General features: G+C 39.4%; 1 protein-coding gene across 6 annotated transcripts in view; it reads left to right on the top strand.

The window, feature by feature from the left end:
* ryr3 (ryanodine receptor 3) overlaps window positions 1-23094 on the top strand; it is a 113850-nt gene that overhangs the window by 79079 nt on the left and 11677 nt on the right. For 4 of the 6 annotated variants that reach the window (XM_026143502.1, XM_026143501.1, XM_026143500.1 and 1 more), the window contains 45 exons: window positions 634-736; window positions 847-967; window positions 1687-1856; window positions 3246-3466; window positions 3886-3976; window positions 4189-4329; window positions 4897-5060; window positions 5167-5245; window positions 5434-5523; window positions 6073-6216; window positions 7123-7185; window positions 7276-7351; window positions 7450-7573; window positions 7891-8006; window positions 8111-8178; window positions 8272-8393; window positions 8526-8575; window positions 8657-8717; window positions 8836-9074; window positions 9391-9472; window positions 10517-10647; window positions 10806-10924; window positions 11623-11821; window positions 12417-12511; window positions 12768-12913; window positions 13134-13221; window positions 13318-13410; window positions 15011-15178; window positions 15589-15648; window positions 15745-15879; window positions 16142-16254; window positions 17227-17323; window positions 18351-18463; window positions 18699-18750; window positions 18828-18884; window positions 18973-19072; window positions 19349-19428; window positions 19532-19608; window positions 19690-19763; window positions 20704-20718; window positions 22029-22109; window positions 22251-22339; window positions 22442-22570; window positions 22669-22773; window positions 23007-23088. In XM_026143502.1, the coding sequence (XP_025999287.1) occupies window positions 634-736; window positions 847-967; window positions 1687-1856; window positions 3246-3466; window positions 3886-3976; window positions 4189-4329; window positions 4897-5060; window positions 5167-5245; window positions 5434-5523; window positions 6073-6216; window positions 7123-7185; window positions 7276-7351; window positions 7450-7573; window positions 7891-8006; window positions 8111-8178; window positions 8272-8393; window positions 8526-8575; window positions 8657-8717; window positions 8836-9074; window positions 9391-9472; window positions 10517-10647; window positions 10806-10924; window positions 11623-11821; window positions 12417-12511; window positions 12768-12913; window positions 13134-13221; window positions 13318-13410; window positions 15011-15178; window positions 15589-15648; window positions 15745-15879; window positions 16142-16254; window positions 17227-17323; window positions 18351-18463; window positions 18699-18750; window positions 18828-18884; window positions 18973-19072; window positions 19349-19428; window positions 19532-19608; window positions 19690-19763; window positions 20704-20718; window positions 22029-22109; window positions 22251-22339; window positions 22442-22570; window positions 22669-22773; window positions 23007-23088 (4823 nt within the window). The remainder of the gene's footprint in view (window positions 1-633; window positions 737-846; window positions 968-1686; window positions 1857-3245; window positions 3467-3885; window positions 3977-4188; window positions 4330-4896; window positions 5061-5166; window positions 5246-5433; window positions 5524-6072; window positions 6217-7122; window positions 7186-7275; window positions 7352-7449; window positions 7574-7890; window positions 8007-8110; window positions 8179-8271; window positions 8394-8525; window positions 8576-8656; window positions 8718-8835; window positions 9075-9390; window positions 9473-10516; window positions 10648-10805; window positions 10925-11622; window positions 11822-12416; window positions 12512-12767; window positions 12914-13133; window positions 13222-13317; window positions 13411-15010; window positions 15179-15588; window positions 15649-15744; window positions 15880-16141; window positions 16255-17226; window positions 17324-18350; window positions 18464-18698; window positions 18751-18827; window positions 18885-18972; window positions 19073-19348; window positions 19429-19531; window positions 19609-19689; window positions 19764-20703; window positions 20719-22028; window positions 22110-22250; window positions 22340-22441; window positions 22571-22668; window positions 22774-23006; window positions 23089-23094) is intronic. The other 2 variants (XM_026143504.1, XM_026143505.1) reach the window with 1 other exon arrangement.

Here is a 23094-nt window from a genome sequence, read left to right as displayed (position 1 = left end):
AAATTCACATTCATGTGTTTGAAGACACATTTAAGAACCACAAATTTTTTTTAAGCGATCATTTATCTCGGATGACTTTGACATTTTTTAAAAAAGAGGGGAAAAAATGAAAAACTTTTTCAACTACTGGAAAGTCTTATAATGCAACTGCAACCCAGGTGTTATTAAAGCAAGTCTTGAATAAAAAAATATCAGAGATTTTAAATCATAATTGGAGCCTAAGGACAGTATGAAAAAAGGTACTTTTCTGGAAGAATATGTAAAAGAAAGGAATACATTATCCCTGGCATTGGCTGTTTGTCCCTGCCTTTCTACATAAGTATACAAAGCCTGTAACACTGACTGAATTTTAATGTTGAAAGTTTGTATGGCCTGAAGTGGGGAGAGAGATTGGAAAGCTGCTCAAAATCAATATGTGTAACAGAATAGCCTGCAAGGAGATCATGTATTGTGCCAAAACATTATTATAAATGCTCACAAAATTGCCCAATTTACTGCGCCTCTGTTGCCCGCCGTATCCTGAAACCACGCTGCAGAGCTTGTCTGCAACTTCCAAGAAATGTTTCTCGTGTTCAGGATAATATTTATTATACTGTGCGTATAATTTTTATATAGTGTGTTTGTCTGTTTCAGGTCTGGTGAGGAGGAAGGGGAAGTGATTCACATGGGCAACGCCATCATGTCCTTCTACTCTGCCCTCATTGACCTGCTGGGACGCTGTGCTCCTGAGATGCATGTAAGGCCTTCGACAACAGCCTGAGCTGAAGAATGAGATTCTGTATACTGTCACAGGGACTCTTATGAGAAAGAGATTGTTTTTGTTTTGTGCCTGTGCATCTCTTACAGCTTATCAATGCAGGTAAAGGTGAGGCGCTGCGTATCAGAGCCATCCTGCGCTCTCTGGTTCCCACTTCGGACCTGGTGGGCGTCATCAGCATCCCCCTCAAAATGCCTGTCGTTAATAAAGGTATGCCGGTCTAAGTTTGCTTTAGGCAGTTTCTGATTGTTAAAAGGAAACGCATAAACAGAAGTGAATTAAGGTGAGACGGGAGGTCTACCTGGGGAAAGAAAAATGTTGTTTAGTTTAGATTCACGGCTGAAGGTGCACGGTAGTCTGATTAAAAATCTAATTTATACTCTACAGGCAAACCTGGGCTGCTGTAGATCACAAACAGTTTTTGCCACATCCTGCTGAACAAACATGCCGCATTACCTTACTGCCTTTCGGCAAATAATAAAAACTCTGCCTGGTACAGCATGTGTGTCGTGCTGCCAGATTAAGGAAGCTGAAATAATTTCATAACTCTGCAGAGTATCATCACAGCTCTGCTAACTGGACGTATATTATTGTAAGTGCCTTTGCAATGGCAGGAGACATCACTTAGGAGAGAGCCTTTGCTTCCCTCTACATCTCTGTGGAAAACCAATATGCCTACATTGTGTTTTTAGTACCTTTCTACTTTGTGCCTTGCTCATAAAATTATGGCTTACAACGATGCTCAACAGCAAGAACACCAGAAAATAAATACATTTCACATTTATGCTTGGTTTCCTCAGCTTATCGTGTCTGGGATTACATTTCCCTTAAACTCTAAAGCCTAATTTTATTCCGAAATCATGTTACATTTGAAACTTTCTTCAGTGAATCCCTTTCATTGGTTTTTGTTTTGCTCCACCAACCTTCAGATGGCACAGTGACCGAACCGGACATGTCAGCTTGTTTCTGTCCCGACCACAAGGCCCCCATGGTGCTCTTCCTGGACAGAGTTTACGGCATCGAGGACCAGAGCTTCCTGCTCCAGATGTTGGAGGTTGGCTTCCTGCCTGACCTCCGAGCCTCGGCGTCTCTGGATACGGTAAGTCCTAGAACATTCACGACACACACACTTTCACCTTCAAAGTCCCATTTTGTCAATGACTACCTGCCAAAGAATTTGTATCCACTTCCTGAAAAAGTACATTTTAGTCTCTGCAAATACAAAGGATGTAAGCTCTAGTTGTACCTGACAGGTGTAATCGTCTCTGTCGTCTCTGCTCCTGTTACATTTTTGAGATCTTAAGTCTTTTGTCATTTACTGATAATGAAATGAAGGTTTCTAGTTTGCTCATCAAATGTGCCACAGAGGGAATAAATCTTATCAAACATGAGCACCGATTGCTCAGAACAGTTACTAAGCCTGTTGCAAATTTTCAGAAATATTAACATAATATTCGGCCTACTGATCAGGTCACCCTTAGCTTTTAAACAGTTCAGTATAAAAACTTCACTCAGACTACATTTTTTCGTAACCCAGTTTATCCGGTCATTTGCTACACAGAACGATCTGGGAAGTTGCGAACACTTTGAAAGAAATATTTTGGTTGAATTATCCATTTGTCAGTCTAGCACAGATTAACAGTCAATCAAATCAATGAGCCAGAGGATCCTGAAAGTGGCAAAAGGGTAAAAACAAGCTGCAGACCGAGGAGCTTTGATAGATGATAAGAAACTAGATATAAAGTTTGAATTTCCTTTGGTGAGTTTTTGCTCTTTGTAAGGAGAATTTGTGCATCGAAGGTACACACTTGGAGTCATTTAAAATGACTTGACAGGTGATTAAGTGAACCCTTGCTCTCATCACACTTACTACATACCCAAAATATGTTATGTATGTCTTATGTATAGTCTATGGATCAAATATAACGCAATATAGTCTAAAACAGCGAAGTAATTATCAACTAGTTCAATTATGGTTATTTTCCTTTAGTCCTTTACTTTGCTCCGTTATTATTCTTTTGTTTTTTAAAGGGAGAAAATTGTGAACAAATTCCCACCTTCACTGCTCTTAGTGCAGATTCATTTTCTACTAACAAATTGTCTTTCCATTATTTACGGTTGAATGGCTCACAGTAAGCCGTTTCCAGTTTTGAAAAGTATCCATCCGGAACTTTTTACATTTGGAACTTAATTTACATGCAAAAGGTAAATGACACCATCACAAACACCACCTGTTTCCCACAAAAATAACAAGAAGCTACAGAAAGACTTCTCAAACTTTGGTTTTAATGAATACAGTTATCCCCGCCTGTGACATCAGTGGAAATTGAAGCTCTTCAGCTTTGCTGTCATTTTCTGCTATTAGAGAACTGCATAATATTTACATTTGGCGGAACCTATAATCACTTCCACCTTCTGTTAATCTCTGCGTGTAGAGATTGGGCTGCTCTTCCTTTTTCAGTTACATGCATTGTTCTCTGTCTCACAGGAGGTGTTGAGCACCACAGAGACTGCGCTGGCCATGAACAGGTACATCGGCTCAGCTCTGCTGCCTCTGCTGACCCGCTGTGCCGCTCTCTTTGGCAGCACAGAGCACCACGCACAGCTGGTTGACTCCACGTTGCAGACTATCTATAGGCTGTCAAAAGGCCGCTCACTCACCAAAGCCCAAAGGGATGCCATTGAAGAGTGTCTGCTGGCAATCTGCAAGTAAGGCTTCTTTAGCTTTATTTAGTCTTAGCTGAGTTAAATTAAAGAAATCTGGATTTCCCCCCTGCAGGCCATTAAAAATAATGCAGGTTCAGGGCACTGGCTTCACTTTTCAAATCTTTCAATGGTTGCATCTTTTGTTTGTGTGTAAAATTTTCAAATTTTGTGTGATGGTAGAAAATTATAGCAGCTCAAGCTGCTTTAATTTTGGTGTAAATTTAACACATTTAGCGTGACCTTGATCCATGTCCTTACCTGGACTCGTGCAGCATGGTGCGTAGAGTATATGCCTGCTACAAGGTTACAACATAAAAATTTTCCTTCTCACAGTTCTTAAAATATTCTTGGATGTGAGCACATGCACATAAGAGAAAATCATATTCCGCCTACACAGATGTAATTCTGCACTTATTTCACAGACACCTGCGTCCCTCTATGATGCAGCAGCTGCTCAGACGTCTGGTGTTCGACGTTCCAATGCTCAATGAATATTGCAAGATATCTCTCCGGGTGAGACGCAAAACACTTTCTTGTTAATATGTGTTTGATGTATGAGTCAAAAAGGTTATTGAAGAAATAACACAGGCAATCACTGGAATGTAAAATTTGGGAACCCGTTGTCTTCCTAACTTCCGGAGTTAAACAACATGATTGTAGCAATCGCAATTGGAGTGTAAAAATATTCAGGAATTTTTGTGCGCGTTTGTGTTTCTTATTTCTAGCTGCTGACCAATCACTACGAGCAGAACTGGAAGTACTACTGCCTGCCATCTGGTATGGGCAGCTTTGGTACTGCCTCTGAGGAGGAGCTCCTTCTCACCAAGAAACTCTTCTGGGGAATCTTTGACTCCCTTTCTCATAAGGTACAGCCAGGAATTTATTTATAAGTATTTATTATTAAAGATGAGCTGGCCCAGTGTGCATAGAGCTGTAAAATTTCTCTGTATTTTGCGTATTTGTTGTTCTCCGAGAATGAACCAGGACTAGAAGTGGTATTTTTCTGAACCGCATTTTTGCAGAACAAAATGTTTGGTAGCTGAGTGGTGCTTGTAAAACTCTGTTCTCCCATATTTAAAATATATATATATTCTTATTTATTTATTTCTTTAAATCTTGAGTTTTCAACACTTGAGTGTGGATCTCCTGAGAGAAAAGTTCTCAGTAGTCAGAGGCAGTGAAGTGAAAGCTCAATGAAGTGCTTGTGAGCAGTGCAGCTGAGGCAAAGCCAAATCAGATGAATCATTTATCAGTCTGTGACAGGTCACTACATGGTGCAGACTTTTCCAGCTTTCATTTTCATTCCTTTTTGGGAGGGGGGCTGATCCTACTCTGCTCCACTGTAGTTGTCTCAGCAGACACGTTCTGAAAACATAAAAGTGAAATGGTGAAACGTCTAAGCACCCCTTTCCCTCTCTTCTTACATTTTGTAGAAATATGATACTGAACTTTTCAAAATGGCCATGTCATGCCTGTGTGCAATCGCTGGGGCCCTGCCTCCAGACTTTGTGGATTCCAGTTTAGGTGCAACGCTGGAGAAGCAGGCATCAATGGACGCACAGGGTAACTTTGACCCCAAACCCATCAGCACTGCCAAGTAAGTGTTCTAAAAATGCAGCCTTGTTAAAGCAGCATGTTTCATGTCATGTTTCTAAATGTTTTTATTCATATGTTATGACTTAAACACAATTTTGACTTTTCAGTATCTCCCTTCCTGAAAAACTTGAGTACATTGCCAACAAATATGCAGAGCATTCCCATGACAAGTGGTCCTCAGAGAAGGTTCGTGCCTTCGTGTTCTCAGTGTCTTCTTCACTCATGCTTGGAGTCGATTTATGTTATAAAAATCCAAAGAAATGCAAAGTTGTAATTGTACTTTGTAGTCTCAGTCATTTTACTAAAACAGTTTACATTTCATGGTTTAATAAAATGCGAGATGGTGTAATTAATTGAAATAAACTGTGTTGCAGATGTCAGTGGGCTGGAAACATGGAGACACTGTGGATGAGCAGGCCAAAACCCATCCACTCCTGAAGCCCTATAAATCTCTGAGTGAGAAGGTACGTGCACATTAGTGCTCACACAGCTGAGAAAGCTGGTCACCCTTGTTGAAGAATGGCACCTTGACAGCTTGAGAGTATTTCTGATGAGGCTTCTGTGAACAGTGGCTGGATCAACCAAAGGGGCAAATGCACCACTCGGGTTTTGTGTCAGGTGTTGGGTCAAAAACGAGAGGTGAAGGCCAAATATACTCTGTAAGATAAACTCTAAAACTCCTACTAAGGTAGCCAGAAAATATGCAAGGGTGGAGCCACAGACAAACAAATTTATACACTATCAAAGGTGGACAGACACACACACTTATGTTCTGAAAACTCTGTGAGGCGGTTTACTGAGACGGCAAGAAAAAAGCCACATCATAAGTAATGATTTTACAAGGACATTTTTATCAGAAGTTTGAAAAGAAATACATGTGTGTTTGTTTGATTTTTGTGTAAATGTTTTCACATTTTGTTAAGCTGTGACATCTGGTCTATAGGCCTATTCTATATAGCCTGCATGTCTTCTACAGGACAGAGTGTTAGACTGTGAATGTGTTCATTCTGTAGGAGAGAGAAACATATCGCTGGCCAGTGAGAGAGTCACTGAAGAGCATGTTGGCTATGGGCTGGAACATTGAGAGGACCAAAGAGGGTGAGGCGATGTTCCAGCAACGAGAGAGCGAAAAACAGCGGAAGATCTCGGAGTCCCAGGTAACACATTTATAAATGTTTCCTTTTGTGATGCATATTTACTATCTCATCAACTGACAACAATTCCCTAGACGCTCCTTTTTCATTTTTCTGTCTTTGGTGATTCACGCTACAGAAAGCAGACATCATTTATAACAGGAGCCCATTAAAAAGTAAATAGCAGGACCACTGTTGTCATGCAAGAATAATAAACACCAAACAACAGTCCCAATGGCTTGTATCAGTAATGAATACAAGTTTAATGAAGGCTTCATTTCTCAAGACCACTTTTTTAATGGAAATCTGTGTTTTGGGAACTGAGAAATGTCTGCTTTGTTTTTAACTTAAAGAATAAAGAGTCTTTTTTGATCCATAGAGAGTTCAAAGCACGTACTGTAGTAAAATACATAAAAGAAAATATTCACATTTTTTCAGACTGGAGATATTTTTACTGCTAGTCTTTTCAGCGTAGCATTTAAAACACACATTTTAAGCGTGGGTAGGGATCATTTTTATTGAGTCAATGAACAAAAATTCTACAATTAACATTTAGCAGATCTTAAGAAATATTCAATTAAAAGCCACTGATGCAGAAATGCAGCATGGAAAAGACTTGACTATGAGTAAAGTGTGGATATATGCATATATTAGCATTTTGTCTGCAACATTTACTTGCAGATGTTTTTTAGTAGCCTAAATGATAAATCTGCTAGATCCAGTAGGGATGACAGCAGAAGGGCAATAAATGAATTTTCAGTCTGTTAGTGATGTTGGCAGTTAAAACTTCTCCGTTTGCTGTTCATAAATCACAGCCATCCATCATATCCTTTCATCTGTATTATCTTTTGCTGTTTTTTGTTAGCTTTTGCACATTTTGCCAGCTAAAACGCTGATTCAAAAGCAATTTGCTTCTTTTTTACTTTGTAGATTAATGGATTCAGTCCCGCTCCAATGGATCTGCACAATGTCACCTTGTCGAGAGAGCTGCAGGTTGGGTTTCATTTGACTCTTCCTAAATGTTCCCATGTATCTTCTAATACAAAATACAAAAAACTGAGAAAAGCTGCACTTTTTCTGCAGGGCATGGTGGAGGTGGTTGCAGAAAATTACCACAACATCTGGGCCAAGAAGAAGAAAACTGAGCTTGTCAGCAAAGGTGTGCAAATCGTAGTGAAGTTTTATGAACAGCAGTCGAGGTGTTATTTATTTGTGTTCAAAAGAAAGCGCCTGAAATGACTTTTCAATCTTGTCCAGGAGGAGGGACCCACCCACTGCTGGTACCCTATGATACCTTGACAGCTAAAGAGAAGTACAGAGACAGAGAGAAGGCCCAGGAGCTCTTCAAGTTCCTGCAGATTAGTGGCTATGCCATCACAAGGTCAGCCTCCTAATGCTCACGTTTTAAAGAAATGAAAATTTAGGCAACTGTATAGCACTTTACCAGTGCTATACTGAAAACTTGGGGAAAATCCTAATGAGCACTTCTGCTACTATGGATGCTTGTTTCCACTACTGGAAAAAGCATTTTTTGGCTGTGTTGCTGTCTCAAAATTTTCTGTTATTATCTCAAAATTTACAGTTAGTACCTTAAAGTTTTGACTTTCTGAGTCAAACTGCTGAGTAAGTTGAAATTTTGAGATAATAAACCAAAGATTTGACTCTTGACTAGTAGTCAGTAGTGTTTCTGTCTCACAGAGGCTTGAAGGACATGGAGCAGGATTCATCATCAATGGAAAAACGCTTTTCTTACAAGTTCCTTAAGAGGTTGCTGAAGAATGTTGACTCTGCCCAGGAGTTCATTGCTCATCTTGGTAAGTCTGCTGCATTTTTATACGCAGATGCTGATGTACTTTTTTTAGTACTGTTCAGTGCTAAAAGCCTTGGCTGACATTGGTGTTCAACATCGTTAATCCAGAGGCGATGGCCACCAGTGGGAAGACCGACAAATCCCCTCATGACCAGGAAATCAAGTTCTTTGCCAAGGTTGGGAGCTCTGTTTGCAGCTGAGCCACTGATGTGCTGTTGTAGTTACTTTTTTTATTTTTATTAATTAAAGTGTTTATTTCTTCTCCCCAGGTGTTGCTTCCCCTGACTGATCAAACATTTAAAAACCACTGTCTGTACTTCCTGTCTACACCTAGTAAGAACCTGAGCAGTTGTGGTTGTGCCTCCAATAAAGAGAAGGAGATGGTCACCAGGTACTGTGATCATGTTTTTGCTGATCAGTGTGTTTTCTTGTATTTTCATAAAGCCCTTTCTTGTTTTCTTTCACTCGGTTGCTTTTTTCTAACATCTTCTTCAGTTTCGTTCTTACTTCCTTTCTTTTCCAGTCTGTTCTGTAAGCTGGCAGCTCTTGTCAGACACAGGATTTCTCTCTTTGGTAAGGTTGCTTCTGTTCATATGTTTGTGTGGCTTTTTGTTTGCAATCCTTTTGAGTATCTACATTAAATATATCCCACAGGAAGTGATTCAGCAATGATGGTGAGCTGTCTGCACATCCTTACTCACTCACTTGACACTAGGTAAGTGCGTATTACTTCATAAGACTTGTAATAAAGCTCAATAAAAGACACGCATGTATTATCTTTAAACCACTAACTCATAAAAAAAGTATTTTTGCATGCATACTCCTTCCTACAGAACAGTGATGAAGACTGGCTCGGAGCTGGTAAAAGTCGGGTTAAAGACTTTCTTTGAGAATGCAGCAGAAGACTTGGAGAAGCTGCTGGAGATGCTGAAACTGGGAAAGTTCATGCAATCCCGTGCCCAGATGAAGAGCGTCAGTCAAAGCATAAACTATGTGACAGTGGCACTGCTGCCTATCCTCACTGCCCTCTTTGAGCATATCAAAACATACGAGTTTGGAGTGGACTTGCTTTGTGAGTTTCCATGCTCAGTGTTTGCTGTTCTCGACTGTCTTTTTTTTATAGTTTTTTTTCATACTGTAGTTATTTATCATAGTTAGCTAAGAGAAAAGTGAAAAGAATAAACAAAATACAGTTAAATACACCAAAAGCGAGATGGGAAATAGTTGATTTAGCCTTCTTTATATTCCCAGTTTGCACAGAATTCCTATTATATGGATTTTCTAATAGAAATATTCTAATATATTTTCCTATTTTTTGTACTGGTTTTCCCTCAAAGTTTCTCGTTTCTTTTTGCTGATGTTTAATGGATGCATGTTATTTGTTTCAGTGGATGACGTCCAGCTGTCTTGCTACAGAATTCTGACATGTTTGTACTCTCTGGGAACAGGAAAGAACTTGTTTGTGGAGAGGTAGGAGGCAAAACTTTTCTAATACAGAAAATCGGTATTATACACAGGTAAGTATGATATGGCTGACAAGATGTGCACTGTAAGATGGACCCACACACGCGATGGCTGTGTTCACAGTTCTCAGTTTTTATTGTCATGTACACACACAATGCCACAGTCTCTACTTAGCGCTGGTCTCAGCTCACACACACCATGCTCGTCTTTTGCTTCACTACGAAAAGAAACGACACTGTTATCATTCCAGTCGCTACCACCTGTGGCTTCACCTGCCTCCTGGCACCACCCCTCCCCTGCAGCTGAGCCCAGGACCACACCTTCACCACATGCACTTATTAAATACTTCATTGTTTAATGATGTACTTTGATTTATATGGCACATTTTATGGGAAAGGGCATCTGTTACAAAATTAAGGCAAAAATCAAGCCTACTGTTTAAGTTCAAGCTTCCATTAAACCAGTCTGATCCTCAATCTTGGAAGATCACCTGATCTTCAGTTCACATAAGCTGACACCTTTCTTTGGATCCAGTTGATAATTTCATAGCTCCTTTAGTCTGCCACAGCTGCTGGGCATCTGCAAGCCACTTTGCAACCCACCTCCACCCAAGGATCTCCTTTTCACTGTGTTTCTTCTGTAATCATTGTAGTGGTCTTGACTGAAATTATACATTTTTGTATTTTATATAGATCTACTTAAAATAGTAAATAACTAAATAAATAGAAATGGTTCCCCAAAACTAACATCTTAAAAAGCTGCTCTGAATGAGAAATTTTCAGCCAAGTCAAACTGTAAAAATAACAGCGGTGAAGTTTTAAAGTTTTTGACTGCAAACAGGGGAAAGGGGGGGAGGGAGTGTTTAAAAAAACAAACAAACAAACAAACACAAGCCAAAAAATATGTCTTTGCCTATTTCCGGCACCTGTAAAATCTTCCACCTTGCTCTTGTACATTTTGACATTTGACTTGTGTCTTTATCTGTGTGCTTATTTTGCATAAGTAATATCACACTATGCAAATTTCCATGTTGATTTGTATCATAAATAGGCATCTGCCAGCACTGGGGGAGAGCCTGGCGACTCTGGTTGGAGCCATGCCCGTAGCTTTCCTGGAGCCTCATCTAAACGCTCACAACCCACTCTCAGTCTTCAACACCAAGACCCCTCGAGAGCGAGCCAGTAAGAATCTCCCTGATCCTCATTTTTATTTTAATTTGATTGTTATTATATAATGTCTTTTGATAAACATATACTATTATTAACTTGGCGGTTTTAAGAATGCCAGCTTTTAGATAGAATCTCTGTGATTAATCACAGCGATTGTTTTCCTGTTCTAGTCCTGAGTATGCCTGACACAGTGGAGGAGATGTGCCCAGAGATGCCTCGTCTTGACAAACTTCTCAAAGACGTCAATGATGTGTCAGAGTCTGGTGCTCGCTATAGTGACATGCCACAGGTCAGAAGAGTTTATGGGATATTAGTATTATTAAACAAACATCTGGATTATTTTTTTATTGCAACTGCTGACTACTTTTTTACTATTTAATTTGTAAAAATGTGTATACACACACACACACACACACACGTAGGAAAATATTTAGTATACACATCCAGAAATGCATACACTATTATATATTGTACATATATTTATTAGTTTCAGGTTGGCCATTCTTGTATTTTGCTCGTTTGTGTTGTTGTGTTTGCACATCTCTGTTGCTTGTGGGGCTCGCACACAAGAATTTCACTCGCATGTGCTGTGCCAGTGTGCCTGCACATGTGATGTGACAATAAAAGTGATTTGATTTGATTTGATTTGATTTGGTTTGACTTTACATGCTATTAGTTTGTATTATTGGAAGTGCTCAATTCAATGTGAAGTATAAAAGGTCAGGCCACTGGAAGTCAGGCCATCTCAGCCTCAGCTCCATTAATTTTGATTGTTATTATAGTTATTATAAGTGAAATAAAATATTAACTATCCTTTTAATCAACTGGTATTTTATTTAATATTACTGAATAAATGTAAAATACGACATACAAAAAACATAGCAAAAATATAAAATCAATTCTGGAAGCTGTGCATTGATAATCTCACTTATGTCACAGTACACACACTCTGATTCAGACATTCAGCCTTCTGCCCATTTGCTGCAGGTTATAGAGGTAATCCTTCCCATGCTGTGTAACTATCTGTCCTACTGGTGGGAGAAAGGTCCAGAGAACTCGCCCCCAGATACTCAGTGCTGCACCATGGTGACCTCTGAACACCTCAGCATCATTCTGGGAAATATCCTCAAGATCCTCAACAGCAACCTGGGCATTGATGATGCTCCTTGGATGAAGAGGATTGCCGGTAAGCCCCCAGTATTATTGTTAGAGAAGTCAGTAAATGTATTCCAGTCGCGGGATTCTAATAAGTTATTTGGAGATGCTGTCTAACATCTTTTTTCCAGGGATCAAGGGATGACTTTTCACCTGTGTTCTTTAAAACTGTGACTCAGACCTTTTGCAAAAGCTGGCTTATTATTGTTTACAACTTGCATAGTTCTCACTTCTGTATAGCTGTATATCTCAAATTTCTGTAAAGTTATTTATTTCATATTCTGTATAGTTTTTCATATTTATATCCTGTACATAGCTTGTACTCACTACAGCCTGTACATACTTATAGTTATAGAATATTCACAACATACTTCATACCGTGTACATTATAACATACCATAATAGACCCTTTTCTGTAATATACTTACATATCTATACTATTGCTAATATATATTGTAATATATCTATATCACTAAAGCACTTCTGGATGGATGCAAACTGCATTTCGTTGCCCTGTACCCGTGCATGTGCAATGACAATAAAGTTGAATTCTATTCTATTCTATTCTATTCTTGAAAATGTCAGTGTCTCAGCTGAGAAAATAATTTCCGGATGTTTATTCACAGTCTATTCTCAGCCAATCATCTGCAAAGCTGGAGCAGATCTGCTCAGAACCCATTTCCTGCCCACACTGGATAAATTAAAGAAGAAGACGGTGAAGGTGAGCGCTTAAAATATACTGTACATGCTGTTGTAGTTGCACATTATATCCACTGTCAAGTGATGTCTGTGGTTCAAGTACTTTTTGTTTACTCAATTAATAGCTGCTGAAGTTGTGGTGTAAACATTCAGTAAATTTACATCCTTTTTGGAAAATAAAAATACTTCTTTGCTCAGAGAGAGGATGGAGAGAGGGGATTCTTATTGAAGATGTTCATACTAATAAACTGATTGTTGTTTATGCACTGCATATGCAGGTGGTGGCTGAAGAGGAGCTGCTGAAAGCTGACAGCAAAGGTGACAACCAGGAGGCAGAACTGCTCATCTTGGACGAGTTTGCTGTGCTCTGCAGGGACCTCTATGCTTTCTACCCCATGCTCATTCGTTATGTGGACAACAACAGGTGCAAAATATATACACGCTACTTCTTGACCATCTCTAAAATGCTATTTAGTGGATTTTAGTGATTTTGCAATTTTTATGTCAACATTCAATACACTGAGGGGTTTTTTTTTGTTTGTTTGTTTTGCTTTGGGGTTTTTTGGTCCAGTCCTGCACAGATGTAATCTGACAAATATTAAGTCCTTCCAGCTAAACATGCTTCATGTCTTTGTCCACTCCAGGTCCAGGTGGCTGAAGGAGCCGGATGGAGACTCCACTGAGCTCTTTAGGATGGTGGCTGAGATCTTCATCCTCTGGTGCAAGTCACATGTAAGCCTCGCTGTCCAGTCTTTCATGATAATAGTTACAATACCAAGATTAACTCATTTATTCCAGTCACGTTATTTCTTTGTTCTCTGAATCCAGAACTTTAAGCGTGAGGAGCAAAACTTTGTGGTTCAGAATGAAATCAACAATTTGGGCTTCCTAACTGGTGAAGGCAAGACTAAGATGTCTAAGGTAAAGATGGGGATGTGGGTCTTTGACTTGCTCCTGTGTCAGAATGATTTGAAACTTGGTGTGAGAACAGCTTTAAAATATCTTTAGTTTTAATTTTGTATCACTCAGCTTCGGCTGAAACAAAGAAATCCAAAAAAGAGAGATGTAAAATGTAAAAATGATTAGACACTAACTGATGCTCACAACAATATAACTGAATCTGATAAAGTAAGAAATGTCATTAAAAAAAAAGAAAATATGAAATATTACTTAACATGCTATTATTGGACGAGATCCTACTATAGATTTAACTGATAATAAGAAAAATGTCATAAGGTCAGACTAACCAGATTTAATGAATAGCAAGTGTTCACAAATATTATCGCCTTGCTGAGAATGAACCATGTTAGAAGTCCTGATCAGATTTTATGGGTAATCAGATGATAATAATCATTCTTTGAGCTTCTTTTAATATGAATTCATAACATGAATATTTTTCATTCAAGACTCTTTCCTTTTAAGGAGGGACTTTATTATACTGTGATGTTAAAATTAAAGTTTTCACAGGACCATGCATCCTGTTAAAATCTCGATTCAACAACTTTCTTTTTCACAAGACTGTAGATGACCTTTGTCTTTATTCATGAGGGAGATAAAGGACAGTACATTTTAATCATCTCTGGGTTTAAGCTGAATTCATGTAGCTCTTCTTTCCTTTATAATATCAGCACTTTGGAAAAGCATAACCTGAATATCCTTTGTTGATGTTCCAATATCACAGGTTCTGCTAATGTAAAGAAAACTTACTTGAACAAGCACTTTATTATGTTTTTAATCGCCCCTTTAACACATGCTGAACAAGACAAATATGCAAATGTGAGCTGTTTTATGAATCAACTCAGTGAGTTCGCACCCCTAAATTCACACCTACGCTAGGTTTACATTTGACATTTTTGTCGTAATAAAGTCTCTTAAAAATCTAGATGATGACAGCGTGTCGTCCAGCAGCCTCTCAACCAGCTGACACAGAGAGAGTTCGATGTTTATTTGTTTTGGCTGAGCATTTGATTTATTGGTACTCTGAGTGTCTTGGTTCAATTCTCACAGAAGAATTTTTTTTAAATTTTTTTTAAAGCTTCTCACCTTTTGAAGGACTCTGCTTGCTAAATGATTTATGGTGAAAGACTCCACTTTGGTCCCTTCGGTTGTGATTCATCTTTTTGAATGGTTTGTAGGTGAAACACCTTTTGCCCCCTTATTATAAAATGACTTAAATGTGATTTGAGAACCTGGTTGATCTATTCCGTTTTTTCCCTTACTTTTTGCTCTGTCTGTCTGTCTGTCTGTCTGCGTACGCATGCGCGCACACACAAACACTTTAAGAATTGATGCTCATATTAATCAGTATGTGGAAGTCCATGCGAGTAAAAAGCTCAGGTGTCAAACTGATCTAAACTCTCAATTTTCAAGAACTTTAATAATGACAATAAAGAAAATGTTAAGAGGAAAGGTATGTTTAAGGTCAAGGTAAATAATCATTATTTTTATAGTCTCTGATTACCTTCAGCTCTCACATTAGTCATCTTATGTTATGTCTCTTATATTTTCTTAACCTCTGTAGACAGGTGGGGACCAGGAGAGGAAACACAAGCTCCGACGTGGTGAATACTACTCCATTCAAACGTCTCTAATTGTAGCCGCCCTGAAGAAGATGCTACCCATCGGCCTTAACATGTGCACCCCAGGAGACCAGGAGCTCGTCTCTTTGGCCAAGATACGCTACAGCCTGGTGAGCTGACAAAATAGGACCTGGAACAAAGAATTTTAGATCACAGCATCTGTAGGGACGGCGTGCAGAGGTCCACATATACATGTCTGTTATGTTAGATCATAGATGACTTTAATGAAGTTGCAAGTCCAAAAAAATATGGAATACTATGAAGTGCAACTTGCTCTCATCACTGGTAGGTCTACAGGTAGAGTGTAGTCTGTGCATCCATCTTTAAGATGATGATAGATGGTCAGTCAGTTTGGTCTTTTTTTTCCCATCAGCACTGCAGTCATCATACTTTGACACTTTCTTTCATAGGTGCACTTCTCTCAGGCTGGTGTGCTTTCTTTTGCATTGCACAAATAATCTGATGTTTTAATTAAATGAAGAAATATTTTAATAACACCACATTGCATGTCCCTTCATAGAAAGACACAGATGATGAGGTGAAGGAGCATTTGCGTCAGAATCTCCATCTCCAGGACAAGGTAAGATTGGTTCCAGTAGATTAGGTAATAAAACTGTTGATTTCATGTGCTTTTTTTTATTAGTCTTTTTTTAAATGATTGATTTTGGTGTTGTAGTCTGATGACCCAGCGGTCCAGTGGCAGATGAACCTGTACAAAGATGTTGTGGTGAAGAGCGAGGAACCAGCAAACCCAGAGCATACAGTGGACAGAGTCCAGAGCATCTCTGCTGCAGTCTTCCATCTGGAGCAGGTAAAAACATATTGACTGTTCACTACCGGACATTGACATGTTCTAGAATATTTAGTCATTTCAGTTTTTCAAATACCATTTTATTTCTTTGTGCAGCTAGCTTACTCACTGCTTTTGTCATTAACCTTCTGGACATTTTTTCCCTATATTCTTTTACAATAAATTGAATTGTGGTTGTAGAATAATCCCAGTCTTAAAGGGTAGTTAAAAAGCTATGTGTAGCGTCCTTGTATAGTCACAAATGTCTACTATCCTCTTTTAGGTGGAGCAACCACTTAGGAATAAAAAGTGTGTGTGGCAGAAGCTGCTATCGAAACAGCGTAAACGTGCTGTAGTGGCTTGTTTCCGCATGGCTCCGCTCTACAATTTACCCAGGTGAGTTAAAAAACAAACAAACACCTGCAACATTTCAGACAACGCAAAAAACGTCAATATCTAAATATTGGCATTCTCTATTTAAATAAACCAGTTAAGACATTGTCTTGTCTCAATCTAACCGTACATAACAAGCGATCACCAAATAGCCGTGGGAGGGTGGGCTCATTTTTCTTTTCTTGACTGTGTGCCCATGTAAAACCCCTCATCACCTCCCTAATGACATTCTCTCCTCTGTGTTGTTTTCTTGCATAACACTACCTCATCCTCCCTCAGATACAAAATTAATAATTACTTCCTGAATGGCTATCGGGAGGTTTGGCTGGAAAGGGCATTCAAAGCCTCCAGCTTTGACCGCCTGTTCTCCCTGCTGACGGTAAAGTGAAACTACGGGGTGAATGCTTCATCTGTTCAACCTCCCCCCTTCATCCACCAGGCTGTGGACCGATCTCTGCCTAGCAATCAACTGTCTCTGCACTGTTGATTCTGATTGGTCAGCTAGAATGAGCCTGAGAATTGAGTGAAACAAGCTTTATTGGAAAGTGGAAATGCACTGCAAGCCGCAGGCCTCTGTTTCATTTCAGGTGAACCCTAAAGGAAGCAATGAAGAAAGGAGAGAAGAAGAAAGGCAGAAAGAAATATATCAGTCTTGATTTTGTTAAGTTGATCAGCTGGTTTCCAACATTATGATTAGTTTCATTAAGATAAGAAAACAAAAACCCTCCTAAAGTGTGCATGCTCCTTTGACGAGGTAACTGCAGGTATTTTAGAGACCAAACATGACCAGTCAGAAGAGTCAGTGGATCCCACATTGACCAATCACCACCCTGCCTGAAATGCACTTCCTGTAATCCCTTCCTCCTCCCAACATCTCTCCTTCCTGTCTCCACCAAAAACTCACCAGAACCTACCCTAATGCCACTCTTACCTTCCCCTACCCCCCTTCATTCCTCCCCACCTCCCCCTCCTCAGGCATCGTGCTATCAACTTCTTCATCCCGGCCTATGAGAGACTTTGGATAGAGGCAGAGGAGTACTCCTTTGAGGAGAAGCTAGTTCAGGATCTGGCAGTAAGTACTGGGCTAGCCTTGGCCTCGCCCCATGTGCCCTGCGTTGGCACCCCTCTGCCAGTCCTGTCTGCCGAATGCTTCTTTAGCTCTGCACCTGTTGAGCCATGGGAGCGCCCCCGGGTGGGGACCTCGCCCAAAGCACCCAGGGTCCCCCGCTCTAGGCGCGCAAAACCCTTCAAACAGAGGTCCGTCAGGGGTCAGAGGCTGCATGATCAACTCAGGAGACACAGGGCCAGCTCCGGCACTCACAGCTCTAGAAAAGCAGGCTATGCCTTTCTGACAGCAGTGGTAAGGAGGGCCTTTCACTACAATAGGAGACTGTCACTAGCTGTTTGGCTGTCCGATCTGGATCCAACCCATCAGTTGTCGTTTTGCTGTACTCTGTAAGTCTGTAGTGTGAGTGTGAAGGTGAAATTCCAGTACTTTCTGTGGCCGTGACATCAGTGGCATGCTCGCGTAGTCATGTGAAGATCACATTTCATATTAGATCTTGCAGATGTGCAGCAAATTCATAAAAAAAAAAAGGTTTCTCGCTGATTAAAGCTTTAAATACATGATGATTAGATTATAATCTGTTCCTTTCGGACGATTATTAATTTATTGTCAGTTTTATTTGACCAAACTGTCAGATTAGTTTGGGCTCTCGAAGACTGTGTGGTTTTGACAGTCCCTCTTTGTTAGGCTCCTTTGCCGTCTGGATCATTCCCCATGTTCAAATTCATATCACCCAACGGCTTACTGCTTGCATCTGTTTGCTGCAACATGCATGCATTTGAAAACGTGTTCCAACTCTGTTGTTCATGAGTCACTCTTAACGTCTTGTCCTATTCCTGGATTACCAGGACCGAAAAAATCAAAATCATCTGCATGCTGGTACTAGGTGAATGTTAACAACTCATTTCAGTGTTTTGGACAAATGCGTGAAAGTGTCAGTGAGTTTGCAAAGATGTCAGTGAATCAAAGGTCTCGTGCATTGAGTAGTAAGCAGGTGCGATTTGAGCAGAGCTAATAGTTCACTCCTGTGCAGAAAACACCAATGAAGATTGTGGAGGAGGAGGAAGAGGAGGTGGCTGAGATCCAGCCCGACCCTCTCCACCAACTCATTCTGCACTTCAGCCACAATGCTCTGACAGAAAGAAGGTGAGATGGTTATGACTCTGCTTTTAAGCAATTAGCAAACTTTTTTTTAATCACTTCCAGAGCACATATTACATATTTTGCCCCGTGGCCTGTTTTAATTTTTGTGTATCCAAGTTTGTGAGGTAGCTGCTGTGATAATTGTCTAACATTTAATCAATATCAATTTGTCCGTTTTGTGTACTTTAACCAGCAGAATATATGATATTAACACAACATGACTTTATTTTTTTCTCAGTCACTTGGAAGAAGATCCTTTGTATATTGCGTATGCAGACATGATGGCAAAGGTAGTGTTCTTTCAAATTTAATTCATCAATTATCAGCAAATGAAATCAAACCCTGAAGCGAGCCTTTGTGTTCTCAGAGCTGTGCAGAGGATGAGGAAGAAGAAGAGGAAGAAGGGAAAGAAAAGACATTCGAGGTACCCTGGTGGGGGCTTGTAGGAAAGGTGGTCAGTCTCCTTAAAATGTAGCTTTCCTCATTACTGTATGTGTGTGTTCGTCCCTCAGGAGAAGGAGATGGAAAAGCAGAAGATCCTTTATCAGCAGGCGAGGCTGCACGCTCGTGGCGCTGCTGAAATGGTGCTGCAGATGATCAGCTCCAGTAAAGGTAATGATCTGTTTCTTACTCAGCTACGCAGCTGATTTACTGTTGTGTCCGAAGCAGTGTTACAGCAGAAAATGGTTGCTCTTAATCCTCTGAGGTCTAAGTTGTCCTCCTTGTCTTCTCCATTTAAGTTTTTCATGCCTTATTTTTACCTGTTTGTGATCTGTAAAGCACTTTGTAACTATATTTAGAGAAGTGCGTGCTTGTATTTGTTTGTAGAGATTATGAATTACCTTAACTGGCTGCTTTTTGTTTTTTATCTTAAATTTTTGCTATCAGGTCGTCTGGGCCCCATGGTGACCTGCACCCTCAAACTGGGCATCTCCATCCTAAATGGAGGCAACGTGCAAGTTCAGCAGGTGAGGTCATTCTGCACTGTGTGTACATACCGCCAGTTTATGACTTTAATTTCCCATTTCATTTTTTTGACAAGACTGTAATGCTTTACTTCACCCATCGCAGAAAATGCTCAATTACTTGAAAGAAAAAAGAGATGCAGGCTTTTTCAAGAGTCTTTCAGGACTAATGCAGTCCTGCAGGTCGGTACTATGATATTATTCTTCCTGGAAACAAACGCATGATTCATATGCTCATATTTGATTTTGAGGTTCTTCTCCTAGTGTCCTGGACTTGAATGCATTTGAGAGACAGAACAAAGCAGAAGGACTCGGCATGGTGACAGAGGAAGGTTCTAGTAAGTGAAGTGGACTTTCATTAGATGCATTGTGTGACATCTACTTTGTTTTCTCTTTCAAACTCCATATTTGTGGACGGTTTCTCTTGAGGTTCTCAGAGTAGACGCCTGCTGCTGAAACACCTGATATTATCCTTGATTACACCCAACAGAAGATTATACCCTTCCCCACCCCTCAATGAACTAATGCTGAACCATGCCAACTTTAACATCAGCATCTATTGAAAGCTCTTAATTAATGCTAATTCATAGTTTCTGTATGGCCTTTGAAATCAAAATTTAATTGCTATGGATGTAAATTTTGATTAATAGAAATAGTTTGCTGCTTGTCAGTGTGGTGTCTTTAATGTCTTTTTTTGCAGTAATCAAAGTACAAGTAAATTACATTTGTATATATATTTTTGGACTTTATACAGTGGAAGATATGGGATTATATTGGGTTACTGTATGGGTTTCTTAATGAAGGTTAGGTTAAATAAAAATATTTAGTCTTAGAGGACATGGTCCAGCATTAAAACAAGACCTATCATCTCTCTCTAACTTCCAACAAAAGCACTCTTCACTTGATGCTTCTCACATCAAAAGTCTGTTTGTTCATCATTCAGTTCTCTGCTAAACATTTCCACTGAGTTCTGTGTTTAACAGTTCACTGTTACTACTCGTGTCTGTTAACGTTACAAACTTTTCACCATGACTGAATTCTTATTTGGTCCTCATCTTATTAGATGGTACATAGAAATAACCCAGGCCTATGATTTTTATTTTTTTTCTTTCTCCCCATCAGAAAACAAATTTCTTTTTAATTGCATGTCTTTGTTTTTCACTAGTAGCTGATATATTCATATCTCTTGGTATTGTAACTCAATGTCCTCTCTTTTTGCTTATGTCTTCGTGTATTGTTCGTCTCCTTCCTGTCATTTTAAAAACCCATCGATGGCAGTCCACACTGAGCGGGGTAAATAGCAAATTTAGATCATGCTGATATGGCTATGCTTTCACCCTGAATGTCCCCTCCATATCTGTGGTCCATACTCCTTGCTTTATATGGTACCCAGCCCTGCCCTTCCCCAGATGCCTATAGGGAGACACTGTGCATGCCAACTGTTAGAGTACACAGAAAGTGGATCTTCAGAATCCACTGACTGTCCTTTTCTGTGATATTTGTTCCCATTCCCTTCATGTTAACATTTACTAATGCAAATCCTATTACTGATGCTCAAATATGTCAGTCTAAGGCTATCAGTGCCACTTCCAAAGGGTTTGACTTGAAGGTCTGTGGATCATTCCACAGCCTTAAAAAGCTTTGTCTTGCTTTCTACTTGGGGCCTATTTCACAAAGCTGGTTATGATACAGATGTTTAACTTTCACATGGTTTTATATGCTTAAAGAACTGTACTGTGCTCATTTCATATAGCTCTGTTGACTAGCTGATTTTTAAAGTAAATTAGGTAATCCCGTCGGTCCGCTCTTTGTCAGGCCCAGTCATGGCCTGCATGTGAAAGTTATCAGGCTTCCTCCAGCTTATGGAAATGTCCTAGTGTTTCACTGTTGTTTAAGGAAAGAGCATTTTTACAAAAAAAAAAAAAAAAAGCACTTTGGATTCAGTTTTGAATCTGCAATCTAAAGGCCCCAGACTTCAAAATGTTTGGAACATGAAACCTGTCCTGCTTGCGTCATATTAATTGCTTTTGAGGGGAGATTCACATATTATTAGTATTATTGTTATTATTGTTATTATTCCTTCTCATGTTGAAATAAAAAGGTAATGCTTTATAATAAGGTTCTTGTATTAAGTGTTAGTTAATGTATAATAAGATGCTTGTAACTCCTGACAGAATGATTATTAACATTATGCAACCCAAATTAACCACCTTTTACAGTGTATGCGTTGTTTTTTTAAGTTAGCTTTTATTATTTTATGTCTAATTTATTAAGAACATAGTGGACAGAATGACAGAGCTATGAAAAGCATTATTAATAAGTTAATAATAATATATTTACTAACCTTGTAAGCCATTGTTCTCACATTAAATGCAACAGTTGCAAAGAAAACATAGTTGGCTATTAAGTTCATAGTTTATAATACATTATTATATGTTATTGTTTAGTATGCTATGTATATAACATCTTATTAACATCTTAAGAAGGACTTATAAGAGCCTTACTGCTGTTAACTAACACTTATTACAAGGACTGCAATATGAAGTGTTACCAGTAAGTATTGCAGAGTTTCAGCTGTGTTCACCAAAATATTTCCTCTCAAGGCTCCAAGGTGCTACAGAATGATGAGTTTACTAAAGATCTTTTCCGGTTTTTGCAACTTCTGTGCGAGGGCCACAATGGAGGTGAGGCCCTCTTTGAGTTTATTCCAAATTTCTATTCCAAATTTCATCGGAAACACAAGAGTTTGTTTGCACAAGTTTAGTTTATTGCACCGGTTTTACAAAAAAGCATCGAGGCGTTGAGAATATTTGTTCATCTTTCAGATTTCCAGAATTTTCTGAGAACCCAAACTGGAAACACAACCACAGTCAACATCATTATCAGCACTGTGGACTATCTGCTCCGTCTTCAGGTGATTAAAGCACAAAACTGAGGGCTGGATCCATCTTTAGTATGATCGTCACCATCTTTATTGCGTTTGTTTGACCTGTTTCTCACTGTGGTTCTCCTTCAGGAATCTATCAGTGACTTCTACTGGTACTACTCTGGCAAAGAAGTAATTGATGAAACTGGAAAGCGAAACTTTTCCAAAGCGTTATCTGTAGCAAAGCAGATATTTAACTCGCTGACTGAGTACATCCAGGTAAGATGCTGATCTCTCGCTCAGCACTGTTGAGTTTGTCAAGTCGGGATTAAAATATTTCATGATGTTTTTTTCTTCACTGTATTTTTTTCCTGCAGGGTCCATGTATTGGGAACCAGCAGAGTTTAGCACACAGCAGACTGTGGGATGCAGTGGTGGGCTTCTTGCATGTTTTCGCCAACATGCAGATGAAGCTGTCTCAGGTATGATGCAACTTGTACAATTGTAACAGGCTAATAGACTTTCTCATTTCTGTGAGGAGGTGCATCGCTAAGTAGAGCATTGCAGCCACAGCATGTAGTTTGTTTTGTAGCAGAAAACATGTCATTTCTTATTATGATACTTACATACAGTATGCCATAACACCAAACATTGAGTGCAAATGGCTAATTGCTTAAGACAAACCACTGAATGATAGTTGACCATGTACTTGTAGGATGCCAGTCAAATTGAGCTGCTGAAAGAACTGATGGACTTACAGAAAGACATGGTGGTCATGCTGCTGTCTCTGCTTGAGGGTAAGA

Source organism: Astatotilapia calliptera, chromosome 15 (assembly GCF_900246225.1).
Source record: "Astatotilapia calliptera chromosome 15, fAstCal1.2, whole genome shotgun sequence".
NCBI classification, from domain to species: Eukaryota; Metazoa; Chordata; class Actinopteri; order Cichliformes; family Cichlidae; genus Astatotilapia; species Astatotilapia calliptera.
This window is presented reverse-complemented; position numbering and strand designations above follow the sequence as displayed.